Source organism: Hypanus sabinus, unplaced genomic scaffold (genome assembly GCF_030144855.1).
Source record: "Hypanus sabinus isolate sHypSab1 unplaced genomic scaffold, sHypSab1.hap1 scaffold_419, whole genome shotgun sequence".
NCBI classification, from domain to species: domain Eukaryota; kingdom Metazoa; phylum Chordata; class Chondrichthyes; order Myliobatiformes; family Dasyatidae; genus Hypanus; species Hypanus sabinus.
Genome location: NW_026781298.1, coordinates 376860 through 404393, shown reverse-complemented (window position 1 = coordinate 404393; position 27534 = coordinate 376860). Strand labels below are relative to the sequence as shown.

The 27534-nt window shown below is 46.3% G+C and overlaps 1 protein-coding gene across 3 annotated transcripts; it reads left to right on the top strand.

The window, feature by feature from the left end:
* On the top strand, nucleotides 1-27534 carry LOC132388827 (NACHT, LRR and PYD domains-containing protein 3-like). Of its 3 annotated transcripts, none has more exons than XM_059961251.1 (11): nucleotides 1-134; nucleotides 5693-5986; nucleotides 16750-16842; nucleotides 18068-18234; nucleotides 19146-19317; nucleotides 19417-19482; nucleotides 23460-25197; nucleotides 26046-26132; nucleotides 26288-26458; nucleotides 26581-26748; nucleotides 26913-27534. In XM_059961251.1, exons 3-11 carry the CDS (start codon nucleotides 16782-16784, stop codon nucleotides 26998-27000), a joined length of 2718 nt encoding a protein of 905 aa, XP_059817234.1. In that variant the 5' UTR covers nucleotides 1-134; nucleotides 5693-5986; nucleotides 16750-16781; the 3' UTR covers nucleotides 27001-27534. The 3 variants fall into 3 exon arrangements, with proteins under 3 accessions (XP_059817234.1, XP_059817232.1, XP_059817235.1); XM_059961249.1 differs by having other exon boundaries at nucleotides 19414-19482; XM_059961252.1 differs by lacking the exons at nucleotides 1-134; nucleotides 5693-5986; nucleotides 16750-16842; nucleotides 18068-18234 and having other exon boundaries at nucleotides 19248-19312.

Sequence of the window (27534 nt, the reverse complement as noted above, 5' to 3'; positions counted from 1 at the left end):
CGCGCATGCTCAGTGCGGGAAGGGCGGTGTTGTTTTTCGTTCTTTGTTGAAGCTGGTCGGCGGTGGGATTGGGATCGGGAGGGGGTTCCCACCCTCGCCCCCTGGGGCGGGGAGCCAGGGACAATTTCCTTTCGGTGAGTATTGAAACAGGTCCGGAGCGGGGAGGTCCCGAATTCAAACAAGAGAACTGGAGAATAAAAGGTGGGGGTGGGGAGGGAGTGAGAAACACAGGGTGGTCGGTGAATCCTGAAGGGGGAGGGGATGAACTTCCCCGAACTGCAGGCCTCGCCTCGCTTCCTTCGCAGAATCTGCCGGGGTCGGTCCGGGCTCTTGAGACCTTCAAACCGAACCGTCTGAGATGAGCCGCTGCTCAGCCCCTGTTTTTCTGGTCCTATTAGCAGGATGACGTAAACATATTGTTACTGACGGAGAATCGTGTAATTTGTGTTCCGTGTGTTATCTGAATGTACTTGCCTGTGATGCTGCCACAAGTCAGTGTCTCTCTGTACCTTCCCGTACTTGTGCACTTGGCAATAAATTCAACAGGACCTGAGAAATCTCAGTGAGATTTGATTAGTGATGATTATGTTGCCTGACTTACTGAGGCTGCGGGAAGTATAGAGCGAGTCCATGGGGAGGCTCGTTTCCATGATGTGTTCAGCTGTGTCCTCAGTTCTTTGCTGTTTCTGGAAGCTAAAAGAAGAGTGCAGCTGTACGAAGGTGTGAGGTATCCGGATGGGATACGTTTTATGGTGTGTTGATGAAATTTGGTGAGGGGCAAGGGTAGATGCCAGTTCTTATTTGTCCTAGTGTTGTCATTTTAGAATCATTTCTACAGTAGTATGTACTATTAATTCAGTACCTGTGTTTTGCTGGAGGACCATCAGGGATTGTTCTTGATCCCTTCTCCCACCTGATTCTTTCTGCTCATTCCCTGCCCATCTTGTTCAGTCTTGTCCAGACTGTATCCCATCAGCTCAATGATATCTATCAGCAATCTTTCCTCTAACTTTTGTCTTCATTGCAAAGTGGAAGATAGCGGGGTCAAGGGATATGGGGAGAGGGCAGGAACGGGGTAGTGATTATGTATGATCAGCCATGATCACAGTCAATGGCGGTGCTGGCTAGATCGGCCGAATGGCCTACTACTGCACCTACTTCCTATTGTCATTCACGTTTTACCTCACTGTTTTCCAGGAATTGTGTATTTTTTTGGTTAATTGCGGTTACATTAGTACAGCACGTGGCAGGGTAAACACCGCCATGTCAATTTTAGTTCCACCGTTAAAAAATATTGCAGTGTTAATCTTTATTGTAATAATCTCAATATATTATGTTAGAGGTCCAGTGTTTCCTTTTCCATTTATTTTTGGTGAGTCACTTCCTCCATTTCCAGGGTAACAGCTAGCCAAAGCTGTAAGAAGAGATGCACATTTTATTGCTCTGTGTTCACCACCTCTCAGGGTAGAGACAGTGGCCTCGGGAGCAAATGTAACAGAATGATAGTGGGAGGAAAGAATGCTGTGAGTATTTACTGTGTGAGATGTGTTTACATCAGGGTCAGAAGGAACTGAAAACTGACAAATTGGTGGAGTGGGGTGGCATTAACACAAATCTGTTGAACAGTTTGGGGTGCCCCAAACGTTTTGCAACCAATTCATATCTGTGCATTCAAGTAGAAGAAAAAAAACTACTTTTGCAGGAAATGTAAAGTAAGGAGAAAATACTGGAATTGCTCAGCTGATCGGGCAGGATCTTGGACAGTCCCATTTCTGAAATTGGGTCTTCCACCATTTCTCCTTTCACAGATGTGTCCTGATGCACTGAGTTCTCAGTGTTTTCTATTTAGTGATTTTTCTTTAAAACCACTTTGTTCCTGCTACACTGTGGGAAACATGGCAGCCAATTGTGCAGGGTGAGATTCCTCACAGCAATGATATACTGATCAAACGTGCTCAGTTTAGCTGCTGATACAAGCTGAAGTGTATTCGCATCCTCTCACAATCTGCAGACCGGTGAACCAGCCTGAGCATTGGCCCAGGCAGAGGGTCATTAGGTTCCAGTTCCTCCTTAGTTTGTGAATCGGAAATGACAGGAACACCACGGCAAATCGCTGATTCCAAAGTGTCCTAGGAGAGTATGTGTGTGGGTTATAATATTGGGATGGAGTCTCTGAGAATATAGAACAGACAGTGTGCACGCTTCAGTCCAGATAGATAAACTCTACAAACACCAAAACATCCCAGAGGAGTCTGTATGTGGGTTAAACTGTAATATTGGTCTGGTGATTCTGAAGATATGGAACTTGCAGCATAGAAGTTGGTAATTCTGCAGCTGGGATCAGAACTTACTGAGTCTGCAGTGAAGCTGAAGTCTCGGGTGGTTTGACGTTGGTTATGGGGAAATCACCAACTACACCACCCAGAGGGACATCATACCTCTCAAGTATTCTGGAAATGTTTGAAGAGGTAACTACGGGGATGGGTGAAGTTGGACAGTGATGTTGTTCATCTGAACTTTGGTAAAGTCTGTAACAAGATTCCACATGGCAGCTGATCTGTAAGATTAGGTGATATGGGATTCACTGGGAACTGAAGAGGTAGATTCAGACCGGGCTCGATGACAGGAAGCAGATGGTGATGGTTGAATTTGGATCTCGCGAGTGGAGGCCTGTGATTATCGGAATGTGTGTGTCACAATTGAGACCTTTATAATTCATTATTCATGCCATTGGTTTGAATATGAATGTACGTAGCATGGTTAGCAGGTTTGACACGATATTCGGGAGTCTGCTTATATTGTGACAGGTTACTTTGAATTTCAAAGGGACCTTGGGTCTGTTATGGAGTTGGGCTGAGGAATGACAAATAGTTTTCCATGTGGGCAAGTAAAAGATGGTGCATTTTGGACAGTCAGACCAGGGTGGGACTGGTATAGTGAATGGGAGGGCATGGAGTGCTGTGGAACAGAGTGACCTGGGAGTACAAGTGTACTGTGCACTGAAAGTGGACATGCAAGTATAGAGGCTGGAAATAAAGTCTTTAATCATTCTGGCCTTCACATTTTGGATTGTGGGCAATATATTGTAGTCATGTAAATAGTTGTTATGGCTGCACAGAGTATTATGTATAGTTGTGTTCATGCTATTGTAGGAAAGATATTATCAATCTAGAGACGGTGCAGAAGAGATTGCTGAAGATGTTGCCTGGACTAGAGGGCCCAGTCATAGGGAGAGGTTGGCCAAGCTGGATCTTCATTCCAGAGGAGAATGGAGGTGACATTGTAGGAGTTTATAAAGTCAAGAGGGAGATTAGATAATGTGGTTGGTCATGGTATTTTCCCCAGGGTTCAAGATTCAAGATTGTTTAATATCATTCCAGTACACAGGTGTATAGGAGAACAAAATAATTGTTACTCTCGATCTGAAGCAGGACAGGAAAAAAAAACAAAATGATAGAGAGCATAATAATAAAAAAGCACAATCCATACAGTATGATTGCTTTAAAAAAACATTGATTGTATGTCCATAAAGTGATGTTAGGCACAGCAGTGTGTGGGCATATGGAGACTGATATTGATCGTCTGCTCATAAAGTGATGTTAGGCACAGGAGTATCTGGACATATGTTGACTGATAGGGAATGTTAAATTAGTGGTGAGGGTATGGAGGGGTGGGTTGGTGAGAGAGGAGGTGTTGATCAGGTTTACTGTTTAGGGAAAATAATTGTTTTGAGGCTGATTGTCCTGGCGTGGATGTTACGTAGCCTCTTCCCTGATGGGCGATTGTGAGTGGGTCGAACAGTCCCTGACCAGGGTGTGTCACCTTGATAATATTATGGTACTGTTCTAGCAGCTTTATGTGGATACGTGCTTGATGACGGGTAGGCCTTGTTCGGGTGTTTGGATTTGCAACTGTGTGTGAGCAGAGTGTAGAGCAATGGTCTCATGACAAGGCTGAGGGTCTCACAGGTTGACGATGATGGGAAGGGAGGACCAGTTGTACACCCTGACTGTCTGTCGTCAGTTGGTTAGAAAGTCCACCACCCAGTTGCATAGTGGTATGTTTAGACAGAGGCGTAGGTGTCATAAGGGGACATGAGACTGGACCCAAATACAGGATGCAGGCACTGAAGTTCCAGGGACAGGACGGGAACAACTAAACGATAGACAAGATGTGGAGACTGTGGTGTGCGTGAGGGACGTGGCGTTCAAAGTGATTCTGGGGTTCAGGCAGGATCTTGGAGTTCTCTGGGTGGGCCGCATAGCTCCTGGGCAGGTCCCGGGCCTTCCAGGCAGGAACACAGGGGCCTGGGCAGTTCAAGGGGCACAACCCATCAAAGGTGAGGGTTAGGAAAGGGCAGTCTTCTGGGTAGGACACATAACTCCTGGGCAGGGCCCGGACCTTCTATGCAGGAACGTGGGGGCCTGGGGAAGTCACGAGGCACCTGGATAGATCACAGGGCACAACCCATCAGAGGTGAGGGATAGGAAGGGGCAGAGCCCTCCACCGAGCAGTGGCAGTCCGGCCTGGCTTACCCGACAGAGGCAAGGGATAGGAAGGGAGCTCGATCCAGGGTGACTTCCAGACTCACTCGCAGAACTCCTCTATAATGGTGCATACTCCAAGCCAGGATGAACTTGACAACCCCCCAACTCTACTCAGTCCCAGAGCCCCTTAAGTATACCGCCAGCCGATGGGCATCAGGTGCACCTCCTTGAGCCCAAGCAAGCCAAGGTGATCCACACGTGTGACTAATTGGGCTCCAGGGTGAAACGAGGGACGGTTACAAGATCCGGAGTCCGCGAACCTGATCAAGAACTGGAATGCGGGCTCTGGACCAGACCATAACAGTGGAAATTAGTTCAAGGTTTGTGGGACAGCAGTGTTGAATGCTGAAATGAAATCCAGAAACAACATTTTTGTTTGTCTCTTTGTTAGGCATGTCAGGCCAAAGGGATTGACAGATGCAACGTCATCTGCCACTTAGCGACTCAGTCGGTAAGCATTCTGGTGAGTGTCCAGTGAACCAGGATTGGAATTTTTGATCTGTGCCATTATCAGCCATTCAAAGCACTTAATGCTGATCGGCAACAGCTCCACTGGGCAGCAGGTCACTTTGTTCTGAATGTGTAGAGTTCCTTGATACAGGGATGATGGTGGATGATTTAAAGCACGGGGGAACAGCAGCCTGGATGAGTGAAGTGTTGACAATGGCTGTGAAGGCAACAACGCACATATGTACACTCTTTCTGTGAGCTCAGTCTGGATGCTTTCTGGCCAGAGTCCTCATTAACTTTGCTGTTGCAGACATTGGATGCTCAGCTGTGAGGGTAGTGGCTTTCCTGGCTGGCTTGTGTTGTGTGCTTCGAGGCATTGTTTGGAGTGCCAGGGAGGGGGGCATCATTGGTACAGTCAAGCCTTGTGTAGTCTGTAAACCCTTGATGCCTGGCCACATTCAGCAGTGTGCGTTTCCCAGGGTTGGGGAGTCCGAACCTACGCCGGGCAGTCCTGTTTACATAAAGGGCGGAGCTCAGACCTTCCCAGAACCCGGGCTCGATCAAATTCGCAGCTCAGGACTCGCTGAGTTAAACAGAGAAACTCCGCCCCACTGGTTGCTATGAAAGAAAAAGGAGAAATCCACACGGAAATCCGGACAGAAAGGTTAACGCAGCCTGTTTGTTTTCCTCTTAAGGGTTGCTACATTGATCCTACTCCCGCCCCCATCCTGCTGTCAGACCCATCCTGAGCCGGTGAGAGTTGGTGTGACCAGGCTGCGGCAGTCCCGCTCTACCCCGGCTCACCCGGCCCTGTCCATCTGAAATGAGCGGCGGACACATCACAGCCGAGTGGCCTCAGGAGCAGCAGCTCAGACTCAACTCTCCGTACAGAGTGTGAACGTCGTTGTAAGACCATTGTTGGTCACCGGGGAAGTCGGACTGTGATTTGCTGGGACCACACTGAACGCCGGCCGGTTACAGCATCAGAGGTAAGTGTTGTCTATGATTCTGCACACCGATCAGCACTTAGAACAAGGCTCGGCTTTGGTCGGGATCGGCTGTGAACTTAGTGGGAGTAGGGAGTCCTGACATGTTCATGTTAACGAGACAATTACTGTCCAAATGGATTAAGAGAAACAACATCATTTCTGTCAGCTACAAATACTCTCCAGGCTGGTTTCTACTGAGTGCGAGCAGAAGAAATCTTCTCAAACAGATGTTGTTAGGACAGCAGACAAAGTCAGGAATCGCAGACTAACCATGATGCGACTAATGTTCTGAGCTGCGCATGTTTCAATGTACGAAGTATTAAAGGAAAGTCAGATGTGCTCAGGGCATGAATCAACATGTGGAATTATGACATTTTAGCCATTTGTGAGACTTGGTTGCAGGAGGGGCAGGACTGGCTGCTCTGTATTTCCATTGTTTTAAATGTGTATGTGCATGTGGAATCAAATGGGGGAGGGGTGCATTGGTACTCAAGGAAAATGTCCCGGCAGTGCTCAGTCAGGAAAGACAGGAGAATTCCTTTGCTGAGGCTTTATGGGCAGAACTGAGGTATTAGAATGATACAACCACATTAATGGGGTTGTGTTACAGATCACCAAAAGTCTGTGGGATTTAGCGGAGCAGATTTGCTGAGAGATTGCAGACTGTTGTAGAAATATAATTTGTGATGGTAGGTGATTTTAACTTTTCTCATATGGACAGGGACGGCCATACTGCAAAATGACTCGATGTAATAGATGGACCCTACACAGATTAGAGAGGAGGAGTTATTTGCTGTCTCAAAGCACATTAGGGACAATGACTTGACAAGGTCCTCCCTACGATGGTGTGGAGGCAAGTGCAGAAATTGCAGGGCCCAAGCAGAGATATTTAAATCATCCGTAGCGACACGTGAGGTAGCCCAAGACTGGAAGATAGCAAATGTTGTTCCACTGCTTCAGAAAACCTCCAAAAATAAACCAGCAAATGAGAGGCCGGGAATCCTGATGTAAGTAGTGGGAAAGTTATTGAAAGCTATTCTAAGGGACCAGATATATGACTATGTGGAGAGACATTGACTGATCCAGGATGGTCAGCATGGCGTTGTGCCTGGTAGGTCGTGTCTCAGCATTCTTATTAAAGACAAGATATTGGATGTTGCCTACGTGGATTTTAGCAAGGCATTTGCCAAGGTTCCACTTGGGAGCTTAGTAAAAAAGTTTCAGTTGCTTGACATTCAAAGAACAAACTGCCGGAGGAACTCAGTGGGTCGGGCAGCATCGGTGGAAGGAAATGGACCGTTAACATTTCGGGCCGAGACCCTCCCTCTGGACAGAGTGAATGGGAAATAGTCAGAGAAAAGAGGTGAGGGGTGGGGATGGGGCAAGAGCTGGGGAGTGAGAGGTGGATCCAGGTGAGGGGGGAGATGGAAGTTGGAAATAGTGACAGGGGAGGGAGGTGAGTGTTTGGGGCAACACAGGGCTACAGAAGATTGAAATTAATTCCATAGAGGATGAACAAAGAGATTAGAGAGTATTTGTTATAGAGAGTGCAATGAATATTCACCAGCCTGATCCCTGGAGTGGTGGGGTCATCATATGAACAGACACAAAATGCTGGAGGAACTCTACAAGCCAGGCAGCATCTATGGAAAATAGTAGTCGACATTCGAGAGCCCAGTAATGTTCTTTACATTGTGCCTTTGGTTCTACTGCTCTTACCTGTAGAAGAAGGGGTTAAATGCAATATTAAGCTTTCTTCACACTTGAATGACAGTGTTTTGTCGAACCGGTTTGGATTTGATTTCAGCGGAACGGCCGCTCCCTGTTCTGTGGAATGTGACCGGACAGGCAGCTGCTTGCTCGCAGTCCCTGAGCACCGAGTCTCACAGAGCAACAAGCCGCACCTTCCAAATCAGTCAATCATCTGCCCTCTTCCCCTTTCCAGTCCAGTCCGGATGAAGGGACGGTCCACAACATCGACTGCTTACCCCCATCCTTAAATGCTAGCTAACCTGCTGAGTTCTCCCAGCACTCTGTGTGTTGCCATGGTTACATGTGATATGTGTGGGGTTGTGGGCGGGATTATTTGTAAGAAACGGTACACAGTATTTACACTGTCAGAAAGCTCTCACACTCTTGGGGAATTGACTTAAGAATAATTCAGTTTCAGGTATTTATTTCGGATCTTTATTTCCAAACAACAAGTTGTTTCTGAATTGTATCAGCGATCAAGGAGATATTTGTTTATTTTGAGCCAGTTCTGGCAGCTTTGCTTTTTCTGTTCCTAGTGTTAGAATTTTTTGAGGTTGTGACTAAATACATTTCTGAAGTAAGAACAGTAGATGTAGTGTATATGGATTTCAGCGAGGCATTTGATAAGGTACCCCATGCAAGGCTTATTGATAAAGTAAGGAGGCATGGGATCCAAGGGGACATTGCTTTGTGGATCCAGAGCTGGCTTGCCCACAGAAGGCAAAGAGTGGTTGTAGCCGGGTCATATTCTGCATGGTGACCAGTGGTGTGTTTCAGGGATCTGTTCTGGGACCCTTACTCTTCGTAGTTTTTATAATTGACCTGGGTGAGGAAGTGGAGGAATGGATTACTAAGTTTGCTGATGACACAAATGTTGGCGGTGTTGTGAATAGTGTGGAGGCCTGTCAGAGGTTACAGTGGGACATTGATAGGATGCAGAACTGGGCTGAGAAGTGGCAGATCGAGTTCAATCCAGATAAGTGTGAAATAGTTCATTTTGGTCGGTCTAATATGATGGCAGAATATAGTATTAATGGTATGATTTATGGCCCTGTGGAAGATCAGAAGGATCTTGGGGTCGAAGTCCATAGGACGCTCAAAGCTGCTGCGCAGGTTGACTCCGTGATTAAGAAGGCATTCGGTGTGTATTGGCCTTCATCAATCGTGGAAATGAATTTAGGAGCCAAGAAGTAATATTGCAGCTATATAGGACCCTGTGCTCAGTTCTGGTCTCCCCACTACAGGAAGGATGTGGAAATCATAGAAAGAGTGCAGAGGAGATTTACAAGTATGTTGCCTGGTTTGGAGAACATGCCTTATCAAAACAGATTGAGTGAACTTGGCCTTTTCTCCTTGGAGCGACAGAAGATGAGAGTTGACCATATAGAGATGTATACGATGGTGAGAGGCATTGATCGTGCAGATAGTCAGAGGCTTTTTCTCAAGACTGAAATGGCTGCCACAAGAGGGCACATGTTTAAGGTGCTTGGGAGTCGGTAAGAAGAGATGTCAGGTGTAACTTTTTCTACACAGAGTGTGATGAGTGGTGTAATGGGCTGCCAGCAACGATGGTGGAGGCAGATACGATAGGATCTTTTAAGAGACTTTTGGATAGGTACATGGAGCTTAGAAAAATCGAGGCTTATGGGTAACCCTAGTAATTTCTAGGATAGGTTTACATTCGGCACAACGTTGTTTACCGAAGGACCTGTATTGTGCTGCAGGTTTTCTATGTTCCATGTTTTTCTATGTTAACTGTTTGCACGATTGACATTTTCCACAGGCTTAGTAAAGATTAAGAACAGGTCTATAGAACAATGGCCACCTGCTTCAAAGCGAAGGTGCGGGATCTGTACAGCAAACGCCTGTTCCCTTTTCAGAATTTCAAATTTCAGACGGATACATCTATTGTTCATGTGTTGATTGAGGGTGTTCGGAACTCTTCTCCTCAATGGCCAGCGGAAGCAAAGCCCTTGATTCTGTTGAAGTCCGAGATTAATGTTAAAACCGCTGTCTTTATTAGCATCTACTTGAGAATATAGAAAATTAAACGGAATAGACCAGGGGTGGGCAAACTTTTTGACCTGTGGGCCAAAAAGGGTTCTAAAATTTGACAGGGGGGCCGGACCAGGAGCAGATGGACGGAGTGTTTTGGTAATACACCTCATAAGAGAAAATAAAATATCATGGGATATGTAGAAAACATGTGCTTTAATTTCAATTGAAAATGAACAAATGCATTACAACAAAATATCTGTCTTTGAAGTCCCATGGTATTTAGCTATTTATTGAAATTACTTTTAAAACACTGAAAATTAAATGAATAAAATACAGCTTTTTTAATAGTAACAGTTATTATTTTAAAGCACTGAAAATTCTCTTATCCTTCAAGATATTATCATCATCACTCTCCTCCTGACTGTCTTTATTTCAAAAACGGTAGGAGATGCAGGTCCACTTGTCCTGCTCCTTCTTATTCAATTGTCCCCTGTGTCAAAACTCAACAACGACCAGCACAAGGACAGAACAGTGACAGTGCGCCAGTATACGGAGCGCGTTATTTGATCTGGAGCATATTTTTTGTTTTGAGAACGTACGTGCACCTGCGTACTACTCATGTCCATCACTTGACAGAAATGACATGTAACATGTAAGGCTTATTGAAAAAATATTTTCAAATGCATTTTTTACATAACACAACGAAGAAACTTATTTTTAATTTCAGTGGGGACAGTGTTGTTGGTCTCCCTTTTTAGCCAGCGCATCAACGTCTGGATTTAGTTTTGTTGTGGTGATTCTCAGGATGGATCTGAGGTGTTGGTCAGTTAACTTGGATCTGTGGCTGGCTTTGTTGATGTTCATGACGCTGAACGCCTGTTCACACAAATAGGTTGAGCCGAACAAAGAGTAAAGCGCAAATGTGGAGTAATACGCTGCACCTCAACAAAGGTCAATGTATATAGAGTGCGTCATCTATTGGGAAAACGCCAGAATTGCGGGGAAAAAACGTTAACAAGGCTTATTAATATAATTTCATCAAGTTCTGCGGGCCGGATTAAAAAGCTTAACGAGCCGCATATGGCCCCCGGGCCATAGTTTGCCCATGCCTGGAATAGACAGAAGTCAACAGTGTTATGCATGTGCGTGGCTCCCAAAAATTCAAGCTCTGGAGCATTTACTAAAGTCTTAAGATGGCAGAGTAGAAAGGTTCAGCAATTCAAGGAATGGATGAGGGGAGATATTTGTAAATCCATGTTAAAATGTAGAGAGAGGGGATCACGCAGTTCCACGGCATCCACGCTGGGGAAGTCGAAGTAAGAGTTGCCGAAGATCTTATCCGCCGAGTCATTCAAAAATCCACGTAGAACTCTCACATGATGACAGTCACAGAATATTGCTTCGCACAAGTGGTTACCACATAGCACACCCGGATCCAGGTAAAGTTCAACAAACGTGATTGCCACAGGATACTCCCAACAAAATCCACGTATGGATCATACGAGTACCAGTCACACATCCGATATATTATGTGCCGTTGATGAACCCAATCCTTTGGGTATTGGAAAGTATCAAACTTAACCCGTTGTTTCAGTAAAATACCCGCCAGCAGCTTGCAGTCATCTCTCTCCCTCCCCCTCCCTCTCTCCCCCTCCCTCTCTCCCCCTCCCTCTCTCCCCCTCCCTCTCTCCCCCTCCCTCTCTCCCCCTCCCTCTCTCCCCCTCCCTCTCTCCCCCTCCCTCTCTCCCCCTCCCTCTCTCCCCCTCCCTCTCTCCCCCTCCCTCTCTCCCCCTCCCTCTCTCCCCCTCCCTCTCTCCCCCTCCCTCTCTCCCCCTCCCTCTCTCCCCCTCCCTCTCTCCCCCTCCCTCTCTCCCCCTCCCTCTCTCCCCCTCCCTCTCTCCCCCTCCCTCTCTCCCCCTCCCTCTCCCCCTCCCTCTCTCCCTCCCCCTCTCCCCTCTCTCCCCTCTCTCCCCTCTCTCCCCTCTCTCCCCTCTCTCCCCTCTCTCCCCTCTCTCCCCTCTCTCCCCTCTCTCCCCTCTCTCCCCTCTCTCCCCTCTCTCCCCTCTCTCCCCTCTCTCCCCTCTCTCCCCTCTCTCCCCTCTCACGGCCAGTCCCAGCGCTCTGTTACAGCTTGTTACACTGACTTCATAGTCCCGCCTCCTCCAGACGTTTCTAAAGTGACACTCACCGTAAATGAAACAGTGGTCGCGTAAGACCTCCTCTTGCCGTTTCTCACTTCATGATGTTTCAGTGTTCCCGTCCAGTGAAGCTGGAGGAATGTGAATAGAAATTAGTGTTTGTACACAAAAGTGATTTAAGTGAAACCTGCACATTTTCCATTTGGGTCTGAATTGTGTATCGGGCCGGGATGTGAATCGAACCCAAAACTCTGTGAACCGATGGAGCAGGGAATATGTGGAGGGAATAATTTAAAATGTAGCTGGTGTAAATATGAAATAATTTGGAAAATGCAGCATTGGGTAGGTAGTGTTTGTGGGGCGAGGAGCATCGGGCCACTGAGGTTTTAACGTGTTGAGCGAGTGTTTCTCTTCTGGGCTCAGATATTTGGTTCTGAAGTTCCTTGGGAAGCAAAGACTGATATTCTGAGGAGAGGATAAGCTCCAATTCCAAAAGCTGAGATTAAGTGAGCTGTTCCGTGTATACAACAGTAGAAATGGACACGGTCGAGTGTTCAAACTGTATGTGGATATTGCCCCCCACTGTCACCTGTCTGTCAGGCAGCGGAAATCATACAGAGACTCCAGTTAACACACACAAAATTCTGGAGGAACTCTGCAGGCTGGGCAGAATCTATGGAGAAGAGTAAACAGTTGACGGTTCGGGGCTGGGATGGCCCGCTAAGATCTTGCACTAGATTGTGTGTGTTACGTTTCGATTTGAGAAAGTCGGGATGCGGGTGATCTGCACTAAAAGTGGAAAATGTTTGAAGCCATTCTGTGAAATTTGTGTAACTGAATTGTGTCTTTGTTCCTCTTCCCACGGCCATTCCATACCTGCTGACCATCTCAAATAATTCCAGTTTTTTTAAAAATTGCATTCACCCTGGAATGGTTTAATCTTCTGATAATGAACCTGAGCATAGGTGCTCAGTTTGGGATGGTTAGTAGAACAGTAAAAATAAATCATTTTTTCCCCATAAGTTACCCTGGTACCGATTTGCCTGTTATTGCTGAAAATGTGTTCAGTAAAGTTGTTGCTCACAATGTTCACAAGAATGATGACAGGAATGACAGGCTTTAACTATGAGGAGCGTTTGATGATTCTGGGCCTGTGCTCAGTGGTGTTCAGTGAGACACATGGAGAAGTATTTTGTTGGAGGGAGAGATTTCACAGGATAGCATGAGGAACAACGCAGAGAGATGGGTGCTTTGCTGAAAGAGATCACTCCTCTCTGTGTCCCGCAACCACAGATCCCTCCACCCAAGTCAGAATGGAGAAGAGGGCAATCTGAGGATTGAAATTATAGGAAATGTCTTATTCTGAAAGGTGAAATCATTTCCCTACAGCCACCCAATCCCCGATACAGCCCTCATCTTAATTCCCTCAGATCCTGCAGGAAATCAGTTTTAGAACCGGAAGTCCATTGAAGTTCTCGTCACAGAATAACAATGATAATTTAATGAGAAAAGCAGGTAGCACCCCAACTCGTCTGTTCAACCCCAAAGCAGCATATGAAATTAACTATATTCGCATCTGCGCCTCCTTACTGCAAACACTGCTAAAGTTATCCAGTTTAATATCCCACTCAGTAATACTGGGAATTCCATCAGGAGACAGTATCAGTGAGCGTGTGATGGGGACAAAATCCTCAGCTCAGTCCACAGAAGCTGAAATTGATGTGATGTGTGATGGACACTGTGGAAGGGTGAGAGATGGGAATTAGGACAGAGAAACCAGGGGTTGTGGGATTGTGGCAAGAAAGGTGGAAAGGACTGAAAATATCTATAAATAATATTGCAATTAATTAAATTGTGACCGTCTGGATAAGAAACTCACTATTGTACATCTGTAAGCACACTGTGTCTGTAAAAATGGAGCCGGAGGCAGTGCATGGGCGAAAGAGATTGCAAGGCTTCATAATTGCAGACTGAGTTGGATTACTCAACTGCACATTTAACAGAGGAGACAGCATAGTGAAGACAGATATCGTAAAAATTATTAATCTTACAGGAGCCCATATCTTAACTGATTTTTCAAAGCCCCTGAACAAAAATATAAAGAATCTGGACCACAACTCTCATTTAGCCTGTCTCCTTTCCAAGAACAAATTCCAAAGATGTTAATATTCAAACGGCACCAAAGGAAGATGTCAAACTGCTCACGGGTCTGTCACCTGTGTTAATGCTTTTCCCGTCTGCATTCAGACAATAAAACCCCTCCCTTCAACTGCACTAAGGATTTGGCAATTCTCGACAATTTCCCGGCAAACTTATTCTTCACTGTTCTTCATGCTGTTTGCTGAGGGAACAGTCACAGCAGTAAAGTTCCAACATCTATTTCTGAATACAGAACAGATCTCTCCCTGATTATTGAAGAAAATTATTTCTCCCACTGTCACATTCTCTACAGTAAATATTTCAACGATCATCTGCTCCATGTTTCACCCAAATAAGTTGCCTGGAGAGCCCACACACAGCCCTGGCAGGTTCCAAACACACTGTGAGACCCCAGATACCACTGGCAGAGCCTTGACACACTGTGAAACCCCACAAAACCCATGACAGGATCCTTATACATTGTGAAACCCCGTACACCCCTGACAGGGTCCTGACACATTGTGAGACCCCACACATCTAAAACAGGGACCCAACACACTGGCAGGATCCTGACAACTGTGAGACCCCACACACCCCTGGCAGTGTTTTGACACGCTGAGACCACACACATGGCTGACGGGGTCCTGACACACACAACCCTGGCAGGATCTTGATCTGCTGTGAGACCCCACACTCCCCTGGTAGGGTCCTTATATGCTGTGAGACACCGCACTCCCCTGGTGTCCCGACTCACAGTGCGAACACACACACCCATGACAGGTCCCGACACACTGTGAGACTCCACATACCCGTGGTAGGGTCCTGACACAGTGTGAGAACCCACACACCCCTGAATGGGACCTGACACACTGAGATTCCACATACCCCTAGCAGGGACCTGACACACTCTGAGACCCCACACTTTCAGGACATGGTTTGAGAACCCAGATACCCCTGACAGGGTTATGACACACTGTGAGACCCCACAGACCCTTGACAGGGTCCTGACACACTGTGAGACGACACACAGCCCTGGTAGTATTCTGACACACTGTGAGACCCCACACAGCCCAGGCAGGGTCTTGACACACTGTCAGACCACACACGACCCTGACAGGGTCCTGACTCACTGTGAGACCCCACACACCCCTGACATTTTCCGGACATGGTTTGAAATCCCAAGCACCCACGACAGGGTCCTGTCACACTGTGAGATGCCACACACACCTGGCAGTGTCCTGACACACTGTGAGACACTACAGACCCTTGATAGGGCCCTGACACACTGCGAGAGGCCACAAATCCCTGGTAGTGTTCTGACACACTATGAGATCCCAAAGACCCCTGGCAGTGCCCAAACACACTGTGAAACCCCACACACCTCTGGCAGGATCGTGACACACTGTGAGATCCCACACACCCCTGACAGGGTCCTGACACACTGTGAGACCCCACACACCCCTGACAGGGACCTGACACACTGTGAGACCACACACACCTCTGGCAGGATTCTGACAAACTGTGAGACACCATTCGCCCCTGGCAGTGTTCAAACAGACTGTGAGACTCCACCCACTACATACACCCCTGGCAGTGTTCGAACAGATTGTGAGACTCCACATACCCCCAGCAGGGTCCTGACATGCTGTGAGACCCTATACACGCCTGTCAGGTTCCTGATACACTGTGAGACCCCACACATTCCGGACACGTTTTGAGATCCCAGACACCCCTGACAGGGTTATGAGACACTGTGAGAGAGTACAGACCCTTGACAGGGTCCCGCTACACTGTGAGAAGCCACACATCCCTGGTAGTGTTTTGACACACTGTGAGACCCCACACTCCCCTGACATGTTCTGGACACGGTTTGAGATCCCAAACACCCCAGCCGGGTCCTGACACATCGTGAGATGTCACACAAACCTGGTAGTGTTCAGATACACTGTGAGACCCTAAACAACCCTGACATGTTCCGGACGCGGTTTGAGATCCCAAACACGCCTGACAGGGTCCTGACGCACTGTGAGACCTCACACACCCCTGGCAGTGTCCTGACACACTGTGAGACCCCACAGACCTTTGACAGGTTCCTGACACACTGAGAGACCGCACAGACCCCTAACAGGGTCCCAACACACTATGAGACTCCACATACCCCTGGTAGGGTCCTGACAAACTGTGAGATGCCACACACCCCTGACAGAGTCTTGACACACTGTCAGACTACACACACCTGACAGGGTGTCATATAATAGCCAGGTGATATGCTTAAAGAAATCTTGACTGAGTTTTTAATGATCTTAAATTCCTGCTGGAAAAATGATAGTGGTTCAGGACAAGATATTATGATACTATGGGTGAGATTGCATTGTTCAGGATGTCAGAGTGTTTCTCTATAGAGTCAAGTGATATATTACCAAAGGTGTCAATGCCAGGCAATGTTAAACTGGTAGGATGACCACATTCGCCATTCCATTGAAACATCCCTCCAGGGCACAAGATTTTTACCTAATAGGGATTTGCCTGCAATATAGTGAGTAGATACCCCGGAGAATCCCAACACGGTGCACAATCCATGGGGAGATCAGTCTGTGGGTGGATCTGGCTGTGTCAATCCTTTAGTGGATAGGTCCAAGATATTTGGAAATGTTTGCCTCAGTTGAAAAACAAAGCAGTGTTCTGCTTTACACCTCAATTAATATCTGACCCTACTGTTAATTTTGTTTGTTACAGACCATCAAAATCTGACCACAACTGTCCTCAAAATGGCTCAAGGAGTGGGCAGGAGAGAAGTTTCAGTGATGTCAAGATCAGGAAAGGACATGGGTATGTTAGCAAGTTATTTTAATTTTTAAATATTTCCTTGACACCTTGTCTGAGTTTATTCCAATATCAGCAATTCACAAAATATTTGTAAAAACTGAGCAGAGAGACGAGACTGAGAGGTAACATCTCTGGGTGAACAGTCACATGTGGAAGGAGCACAATTATTGTCTGCTGTTTGCTCTTCAAACAGACAGTGATGCACAATAAAACAGTGAGGTTTTCCAGAGCACAAGACATTCTGCAGATGCTGAAAGTTTTGAACAACACAAAGACTCAAAATATTGGCGGAACTCAGCATCCATGGAAAGAAATAAACAGTTAATGTTTCAGATCAGGACCGCAAAATATAGAAAATAATGTGGCAATATCTAGAATTTCTGTCCCTTCATTTCCAGTCTGATGAAGCACCCTAAATGTTGGTTGTTTATTCTCCTCGATAGATGCCGCCTGACCCTCTGGCAGAACAGTCACATGTGGAAGGGGTGCAATAACTGTCTGCTTTTTGCTCATCTTGCAAACCGAGACAGACATTAAAACAGAGTGTATTCAGAACGCAAGACATTCTGCAGATGCTGAAAGTTTTGAGCAGCACAATGACACAGAGAATATTGGTGGAATTCGGCAGGTCAGGCAGCATCCATGGAGGGGAATAAACAGTTAATGTTTCAGATCAGGATCACAAGGAATAGAAAGTAATGTGACAATATCTAAAATTCCTGTCCCCTCATTTCCAGTCTGATGAAGGGCCTTGTCTCGATACGTTGATTGTTTATTCTCCTCCATAGATGCTGCCTGACCTGCTGAGTACCTGCAGCATTTTGTGAGATATTCCAGAGATTTGCGGAGGAAGGGGTTGACCAGGCAGGCAGCCAAGTAACTCAGAGCCAAGCGGTGGTGATTGGCAGTACCAGGAGAGTGATGGTGATGGGTTACTATATTCTCAGCAATAAGCAGAGTCCTTCCAAAACAGAGAGGTATATTGCTGGGGACTAGAAAGGGCAGCCTTCAACAGATGTTGCTAAGCCCCACCACAACCCTGCTCGATCTGAACCCCCACCCAGCCTGCACTCATTTCACCAACCACACCTATTCCTCCCTCCCACCCTTTATATATATCTTGGACTGTGTTTGGTGACCTGGTGCACCATCTTTTGGTTCCAGAGATAATGTTGCCTCCGAATATGTGGTCAGTAAGTTTTTTAATTTTCGCCATTGTGCTTCACAGGTCCGAGCTCAGAGATCACTGAGCTCCTGGCAAGCTGGAATGATTCCCAGCTGCTGCAGCTGACGGACTTCTATCGGGACAGGCTGGAGCAGGCGATGGAAGGAGGGGTGCATGGAGTGAGCCTGGCGTTAACGGCCGAGAATCAGTTCAGCGGAGAGGAACATCGGGTGAGTGGGAGGGAGAACATGTTTGAATTTTCCAACATCACAGGACTGATGGGTGTCGGACCTCTGACTCATTAGATATTAAATCAGAGAAAAGAACAACTGGGAAATAAATAGTGTACATGCAATCTCAAAGATGTGAATCTGAACCAGTGATAGAAAGGGGCGCAAAGACCCTGCAGACTGGTGGGTAGCTGCTCAGATTGAGTTGAGCAAGTGACAGTTGTGCGGTCTTACAGTATTAAATGGAAATATGACAGGAGGTTTGGGTTTGGAAAGATCATGCAGCCTAACAGCAGGATATCAATGAGAATCAGGACATCATTAGTGGGTGCCACAGGAGCTTGAGTGTGTTCTGTTCTGAGAGGAGATGATTCCATTAGAGTCTGAAACTGCAAACAGTGTGAATCGGGGAATGCCGCCATGTTGTAATGTGTAATCACTGAAGAAACCTCCACTGAAAAAGGGAAAGGAAATGAATCTGGTGTGAGCCGGTAATCCGCTGTCATGTTGGACACTGGTGGTCTGAAGGAGGAATCACATCATCTTTTCTGCAACCTCTCCGAGACTGCTCACTCTGTTATAAAAAGTCTCCTGACTTCTTTCCTCATCTGTTATCGTTATTTTCTGATTTCTGTTACACTGTCAAATCTGGTGAGGAATTATTTATGGATTTGGAGCCACGTCAATGAAGCGGTCACAGTCCAGCCAGGATCTCATTGACTGGTGGACCAGGTTCAAGGTGAATGTCCCTCCGTGTGCTCTGCACTCAGAATGTACAGTCCATGTGCAGACAGGATCAGCACCCGTCCGGGTGACTGCTCAGTGTGATCCCGTTACAGAGCACATCATTTACTTCTCATTCCCTGTGTGAATCTGTCAGTCCCCAATATGTTCACTGTTACTCTTCACAGAAAATCTCTGATCTCGCTGATAAGGGAGAGCGGGCGGACAGTTCTAAACTCCTCCTGAGCCTGGTGATGGAGAAAGGCTCCCGCGCCCGGAGGGTGATGTGGGAAACATTTGTCAAAATGCGGATTGGTGTCCCAAAGTTTGACAAAATACTGAAGGAAATACAGATGTATGGTGAGATAATATCAGTAATTAATTCAAATTTGAGTTGCAAAACATTACACTTCACAATTTTCCATAAATTATCCCCTTAATGTGTTTAAATTCAAGCAGGTTCTGATCCATCCCATCGATCAAATCCCACTCAAGGTTTACTCAAGATTCTCAGTGAATTGAAAGGTGAGTGAACATGTGTTGAAAATTCAAGAGTATAACAGAGGAATAGGCCATTAGGCAAATAATATTGTGCCGAAACAGCTAACAAGTAAATCAAACCCAAACTCTAATCTCCCCTTCCGACTCCATCTCCATATGCCTCCATCTTCCTTTATCCATGTACCTAACCAAACATCTCTTAGAAGCTTCAAAAAATTTACGTCTACCACCTTTCCAGTCAGTGCTTTCCAGGCATCGATGACACTTCCCCCTTCACTCTACACCCTCTCACCTTCAATAGCATTTGAGACATTCAGAAAACGATTCTCTCTGTTCACTCTATTTATGCCTCTCTTAATGTGGCAAACATTTGTCAGAGCTCCCCTCAGCCTCCGATGATCCAGAGATGACAATCTAATTTTATCCTGCCTCTCATGATAGCACATGCCCTCTAAACCAGAGAGCATCGTGGTAAACCTCTTCTGCTCCCTCTCTAAAGCCTCAACATCCCTCCGGTAGTGGGGCAATCGGAACGGTACGCAATGACCCCGATGAGGCTGAGGCGGAGTTCATCAAGTTGAAATTTGACCTCCGTTTCCACCAACGGTTGTAATTTGCGTCGGGCGGTTCAGTTGTTGAGCCACGAGGGTCTGACCAGGTAAATATTGGCACTGTGACAGAGAACACAGTGAGACACAGGGAAACGTGTTTGCCAGAGGGAGAGTTTTCACAGGACATTTTGAGGAAAGAGGCAGAGAGCTGGCGAGTTTGAGGAAAGTGCTCACACTGCTCTGGGGCCTGCAACTACAGATCCCCAGCGGAGTTTGAGTGGAAAAGGGGGCAATTTGGAGAATGACAAAAAAAATAATATTTCTTCATATCAAAAAGTCAAATCCTTCTCTTGCCAGCGACTATCCGCTCCAGGATAGCCTCATCCTTAACCATTTTCTAAACGACTTCAGTTTCTTTAGATTATTTTTGTTTTTTCGAGTTGCTCATCCATTGAAGTTCTATTCATAGAATAGTAATAATAACGTCACTTTAATCAGCAAAGCAGCATATGAACCCTGATCTCTTCACATCTGCACTCACTTAGTGCAAACATTGCTAAAGGTATCCAGTTTAATTTCCAACTCAATAATCCTGGGAATTCTAGCAGTGAGACAGGATTACTGAGGGTGAGATCGGAGACAAATTCTTCAGCTCAGTTCACAGAAGCTGAAATTGATGTGTGCCGGTTTGTGTGCTGGACACTGTGGAAGGTGAAGAGATGAGAATTAGGACAGAGAAACTGAAGGTTTTTGGATTGCGGAACGGAATGTGGAAAGGACTGAAAATATCTATAAATAATATTGCAATTAGTTAAATTGTGACCATCTGGATGAGAAGCTTACTACATCCATAAGCCCATCATGCCTGTGAAAATGGAGCCCACGGCAGTGCATGGGCTAAAGAGATTGTAAGGGTTCACCATCGCAGACTGAGTTGGATCAGTCAACTACACATTGAACAGAGGACAGAGCATAGGAAGGACAAATATCGCAAAACTTATTAATATTGCATCAGACCATGTTTTATTTGATTATTCGAAGCTCTTAAAATAAATATAGGGAATCTCAGCCAGAACCCTGGTTCAGTCTCTCTCACTTACAGGAACAATTCCCAAAGATGATAATTTGAATTTGGTACCAGAGATAGACCAATCAGGAAGTTTACAAACTACTCACGTCTCTGTCACCTCTGTTAATGCTGTTCCAGTCCACATGCAGTCAAAGAAACCCCTCAGTGTCCCTGAACACGGGTTTAGTAAATCACTACAAACTTGTTCCTCATTGTCCTTCATCTGGTTTACAGAAGGAACAGGGCCAACAGTGAAATTACCACACCCATTTCTGAACAGGAAACAGATATACTCCCTGATTATTGAACATCATTTCTACCAGTGTCACATTCTCTAAATTAAATGTGTGCAAGATCAATGTTTTCCTACGTTGCCTATCACATCTGAATAGATTGAATTGAGACCCCAAACGTACCTGACAGTGTCCTGCCGCACTGTGAGACCCCACACACTCCTGGCAGGGTCCTGACACACTGTGAGACCCCACACAACCCTGATTGGGTCCTGACACACTAAGAGAAGCCACATACCCCTGGCAGGTTTCAGATACATTGTGAGACCCAGATCTTATCAGGGAGCCTAATGTAAAGGGAACGTTAGGAGACAGTTAGTGACTGGTTAAAAGCCAAGGAATAAGATTTAAAAAAAAAAGTTGTTTTATTTTCTCTTTCTTTCATGGCCTTCTGTCTCTTTAACCAATCAACTTCAACCCTCCCCCTCCAAGTTTCACCCATCGCCTGGTAATTCTCTCTCCCCTCTCCTCCCCACACCTCCCCCCTCCCCCCCACCACACTTTTCAATTCTACTCCCCAGCGTTTTGTTTCCAGACCTACTTAAGTGTTTAAGCCCGGAACGTCAACTATACTTTTTTTCCATACATGCAGCCTGGCCTTCCGAGTTCCTCCAGCATTTTGTGTGTGTTGCTGCGTTTTCAGCATCTACAGATTCTCTCTTGATTGTGAAATTATAGACCAGTTTGCCCAACCTAAGTGGTTGGGGAAGTGTGAGAGTCTATTATTAAGATTGAGGTATTTACAGCCTAATTATAAAATGTCAAAGTCAACATAGTTAATATGAAGGGAAATCTTGCCTGATAGATCTGCTAGAGTTCATTGAGGACATTCCAAACAGGGTGGACAAAGGAGATGCAGTGCATGTCATTATATTTTCATAAGGCATATTATAAGTTAACTCATGAGTCTACTTAACAAGATAAAATCCGATGGCGTTACAGGATAGAGGAATTGGTTGACATAGGACACTCAATGCTGCTGTGGAGTTTGACTCTGTGGTTAAGAAGGCATACAGCGCATTGGCCTTCATCAACCGTGGGATTGAGTTCAAGAGCCGAGAGGTAAAGTGGCAGTTATATAGGACCCTGGTCAGACACCACTTGGAGTACTGTGCTCAGTTCTGGTCACCTCACTATGGGAAGGATATGGAAACTATAGAAAGGGTGCAGTGGAGATTTACAAGGATGTTAACTGTATTGGATGCATGCCCTATGAGAATAGGTTGAGTGAAACTGGCCATTTCTCCTTGGGGTGAGGGAGGATGAGAGGTGACCTGATAGAGGTGTATAAAGTGATGAAAGCTGTTGATCGTGTGGATAGTCAGAGGCTTTTTCCCAGTGCTGAAATGGCTAGCACGAGAGGACATAGTTTTATGTTGCTTGGAAGCAGGTACAGAGGAGATGTCAGGGGCTCAGAGAGTGGTGAGTACATGGAACGGGTGGCTGGCGGCGGTGGTGGATGAGGATACGATAGGATTGGTTAAGGCTCCTCTGGATGGCTACATGGAGCTTAGAAAAATAGAGGGCTATGGGTAAACCCAGGTAAACTGTAAGGTAAGCACGTGTTCGGCACAGCTTTGTGGGCCGAAGGACTTGTATTGTGCTGTAGATTTTCCAAGTTTCTAATCTTCTACCACACCACAGATCCACAAATGTATTCCTTTTTATTTTGAATCAGTGATGGTGAGAGGGGAGGGGGAGCTGTGATTCCCGTTACCTATTCCGTTGACAGAATGCCCACGATCATTTTCTCTATCTCCAAAGTCCACATCAACACCGGGCTTTGAAAGTTTTTCCACAGAACAATGATAGAAGTGGCAGTAGTGGGAGTTTGTCTAGTCGGGGCTCAGTAAACTACCAGGGAAAACTCAACTTCACTGAACAATCAATGTGGAAATGTGATGATCTGATGATTATCTGGCCCATGCCTCTCCGTCCACTTTGGGGTCTGTTAATCAAACTTAATTCAGTGTAAGAAAATCCAGTGATAAGTTCAAATAATGCAAAACCTTTGAGCTAATCCTTGTCTACTTAAATAGTGAGTTCTGAGTTGAAGCGTTTAACATTTTATCTCTGTTTCCATGGAAGATGCTCAACAGAAACACAAGGAGACTCTACGGGCACAAACTGAAAAACTGAGAGTGAACACGATCCTGATGAGGGAGAAGGTGAAGGTTTTCCAGCTGGTTGATCGATACGCTGAGCTCACGGTCATTTCTACTGTTCGAGATCGGAGACTGGTGGAACATGAGCTGCTGGCAAGAGGCAGAGACCACGAGGAGTGGAGAGAGAAACATCTCCGCAGAAAGCTGGAAAAAATCCGGACTGATCAGTTGTTCCAGAGCAGCTTTTCCCGGAGTAAATCCAAATCTGGGAGTTCAGCAGCAGTGGCTGGAGTCCCGGGGATCGGGAAAACAACAATGGTACAAAAGATTGTTTATGATTGGGCCATGGGGAAAATATACCAACAATTCCAGTTTGTCTTCAGTTTCAAATTCCGGGATTTAAACTCTATTAACTGCAGAAAAAACCTGAGGCAACTAATTCAGGATCAATATCCTTACTTTGGGAATATCCTGAGAGATGTTTGGAAGAATCCAGAGGGATTGCTGTTTATATTTGATGGTCTGGATGAATTCGAGCACAGAATTGATTTTGCTGACAGTCAAAGAGATACAGAACCCAAGCACCAATGCCCAGATCCCGAGTGGTGGTGTGAAGTGTCTGACATTTTGTACAGTTTAATCCAGGGCAAGCTGCTCCCAGGGTGTTCAGTGCTGGTGACCACCCGTCCCACTGCGTTACATTTATTGGATAAAGCCAAGATCAGCGTCTGGGCTGAAATCCTGGGATTTGTTGGTGAGGAACGGAAGGAATATTTCATCAGGTATTTTGAAGATCAGATGGTGGCAGAAGCTGTTTTCAAACACGTGGAGGAGAACGAGATCCTGTACACCATGAGCTACAACCCCTCCTACTGCTGGATCCTCGCTCTGGCACTGGGCCCCTTCTTCACACGAAGAGTCAGGGACCCGCAGCTAGTTCCCAAGACCATCACCCAACTGTACTCCTACTATATTTACAACATCCTGAAGAACCACAGCCGTGAGATTGAGAAACCCCGTGATGTGTTACTCAGGGTTGGTCAGATGGCCTTCAGAGGTGTGTCCGAGAGGAAGATCATATTTACATATGGAGATTTGATCAGTTACAATCTGCAGCCTTCCCAGTTCCTGTCCGGGTTCCTGATGGAGCTTTTGGAGAGAGAGGATTCTGCCCAGAGCGTGGTGTACACATTCCCACACCTCACCATCCAAGAGTTTGTAGCTGCAGTCGCACAATTCCTGACCCTACATCCCAAGGATATCCTGAAATTCCTCACTGAAACCCACAACATGACAGATGGGCGGTTTGAGGTATTCCTCCGTTTTGTGGCTGGTCTCTCCTCCCCAATGACAGCTCGGGGCCTGGAGGAGTTTCTGGGTCCATTTCCTCATCAAACAACCTGCCGGGTGATTGACTGGGTGAAGGAGGAGGTTAAACGCCAGAGTGGAAACACGAGGATTGCATCTCGTAAAAGGAGCCTCCTGAACACACTGCACTACCTGTTTGAGTCTCAGAATCGTGGACTGGCTCAGGTCGCACTGGGATCTGTGAACAAACTCTCATTCAGTGGAATGGCACTGACCCCGATTGACTGCGCGGTCCTGTCTCATGTCATCGGACTCTGTGATACAATAAAACACCTCGACCTGCAGGGCTGTCACATTCAGTGTGAAGGAATCCAGCGGCTGGGACCCGGGCTGCACAAATGCCAGGAGTTGAGGTAACTTGATTTATCTTTCACTCTGAACTGTGAAACAGTTCCGTTGTGTTGTTTCAAAGTAAAACAATTTGGGTTAAACAGTCGTAAATCAGATTGTGAAGAATAGTGACAAATACCCAGGGGATCGGTCAGTAATTCTCCAAAGACGGGAGGGTTCTGTGTTTCCTTGTGAAGAGATTTTGGAGACTTCATCAGATCATTGGGCATCTCCTCCCGATTGTGGTCCTCAATTCAGAAAGACCCATCCCGTAAAATCTATTTCTGCATCCTCTAATCTTCTGCAGTTATCTCTTCCCTTTGGTATCCTCCCGAGGGATCTGTATTTCCCATCCCCTTTCCCCCCGTGGGATCTCTTCCCCATTCCCATTTTTTCCCTTCGGGATCTCCTTTTACCCATATCCCTTACTCCTGCGGAATCTCTCATCCTCATCCTCATTCCTCCTACGGGATGTTTACTATTTCCTCTCTTTCTCCTGCAGGTTTTCTCTTCCCACCTCTTTCCCTCAGGTGGGGTCTCTTCCACCATCTCCCATCGACACATTCCCTTTCACAAATTTTCTTCACTGTGGGACTTTCTATCATCCTTCATCCCTGATACTCCCAACGCTCTCATATCAGGAACATTTTTCTAGCCATCGGGGAATGAGATTATGTGGAGTTTACAGGGTCACACCGACAGACTACATTACTGATATTCAGTGAATACCCTGGAGCTGGGCAGTGATGGGTACTCCGTTCAGTGATTTGCTGAAGTGGTTAATATTTCCTGAAATATCCGAGTGAGAGAAATTTCCCCCAGACCCACGGCTTGAATCAATTTGTTCATCAATTTGTCTGTTTGTGTTTAGCCTTGGGGGAAATGAACTGGGAGATTCAGGAGTGAAACTGGTGTCTGCGGCTCTGAGGAACCCGGAGTGTAAAATACAGAAACTGTGGTAAGTACCAGACTGTGAGAGATTGTGTTTACAGTCACTGGGTGTCTGATATTGAACATTAATGTGATCAGTAATTGTATAACTGATAAGCACTAGGGATTTGTGCCATCTCCTGTCTCTCTGTGTCCTTCACCCTCACTCTCTCTCATCTCCAGGCTCTGGGATGTCGGTCTCACATATTGTGGTGCTGAGGATCTCGCCTCCGCACTCAGAACAAACCCATCACTGACGGAGCTGGGCCTGGGTTATAATGAACTGGGAGATTCAGGAATAAAGCTGGTGTCTGTGGCTCTGACAAACCCCAAGTGTGGAATAGAGAAACTGGGGTAAGTACCAGACTCTGGGAGATTGTGTTTACAGTCACTGGGTGTCTGACACTGAACATTAATGTGATCAGTACTTGTGTTACAGTCTCCTGTCTCTCTGTGTCCTTCATCCTCACCTCCAGGCTGAGGGATATCGGTCTCACAGATTCTGGTGCCGAGGATCTTGCCTCTGCTCTCAGTACAAAGATATCACTGATGGAGCTGGAGCTGGGATTCAACTCGCTCACGGACCGATCTGTCCCCGCTCTCCGCCGCTTCATATTGGCCCTCCCGAGTCTGAAGCTGATCGAGTGAGTATTTGTGTTAATGTTCAATGTAATAAAATATCAGCGGATCCGCGGGTTTACTGGTGATATTTGTCTGTGAGTGTTGTTGAAACGTTAACCCCGGTCCCCTGTTACTGACAATGTTGTGTAATCTGTTTATTTCATCTTTATTCTCCCATCTGTTTTAGCTTGTGGAGGAATCAGTTCAGTCAGACTGGTGGGAAGGAACTGAGATCTCTGCAGGAACCCAGACCCGGACTGACAGTTGATCTGTGAACATCTGAATGGTGAACTAGCTCCAGTCTCACACTCTGTGACGTCCAAAGCGATCCAGTAGTGACGCAATTCCGCATCCTATCCAGCTGCACGTGTCCGGATTCAACAGCTGCTCCAAATGGCGTGCCGGGGAATTACACAGAGAGGAAGAGCCCAGGGGGCCGGGTTAGATCTGGGAAACCAGTGTCCCTGGGAGAGAATCCTTTTCCTCACCTTGAGCTGAGAACATCCTGGCCAATATAATGATGTTAAATAGACAAATCCCTCGGCAATGACCCTGGATCTGCAGCGATCTCGGACGGGGCCCTGAAGTGTGATTTTATAATCATCGGTTCCCCGATGCAGAGTGAATGTGAGAAACGGGACTGATTATTTAAACTGTCACGCGTTGTCGCCGGTCAGTTAATTGTGTGTGACTGTGAGTGAGTCGGGAGCAGCTTATTTATTCCCGCACGTCAGCAGCTTACACATTGTTTAATGTAGCTTTGAACATTTGTCAAGATGAAGTCAATAAAATCACTGACGTACAAAAAA

Excerpts from the sequence above, each read along its gene's own strand:
- LOC132388827 (XM_059961249.1), top strand. The coding sequence starts at position 16,782 with ATGGCTCAAGGAGTGGGCAGGAGAGAAGTTTCAGTGATGTCAAGATCA. Across the intron at positions 16,843-18,067 it reads AAGATCAGGAAAGGACATGG|GTCCGAGCTCAGAGATCACT; the intron begins GTATGTTAGCAA and ends TGTGCTTCACAG. Across the intron at positions 19,483-23,459 it reads GATTCTCAGTGAATTGAAAG|ATGCTCAACAGAAACACAAG; the intron begins GTGAGTGAACAT and ends TTTCCATGGAAG.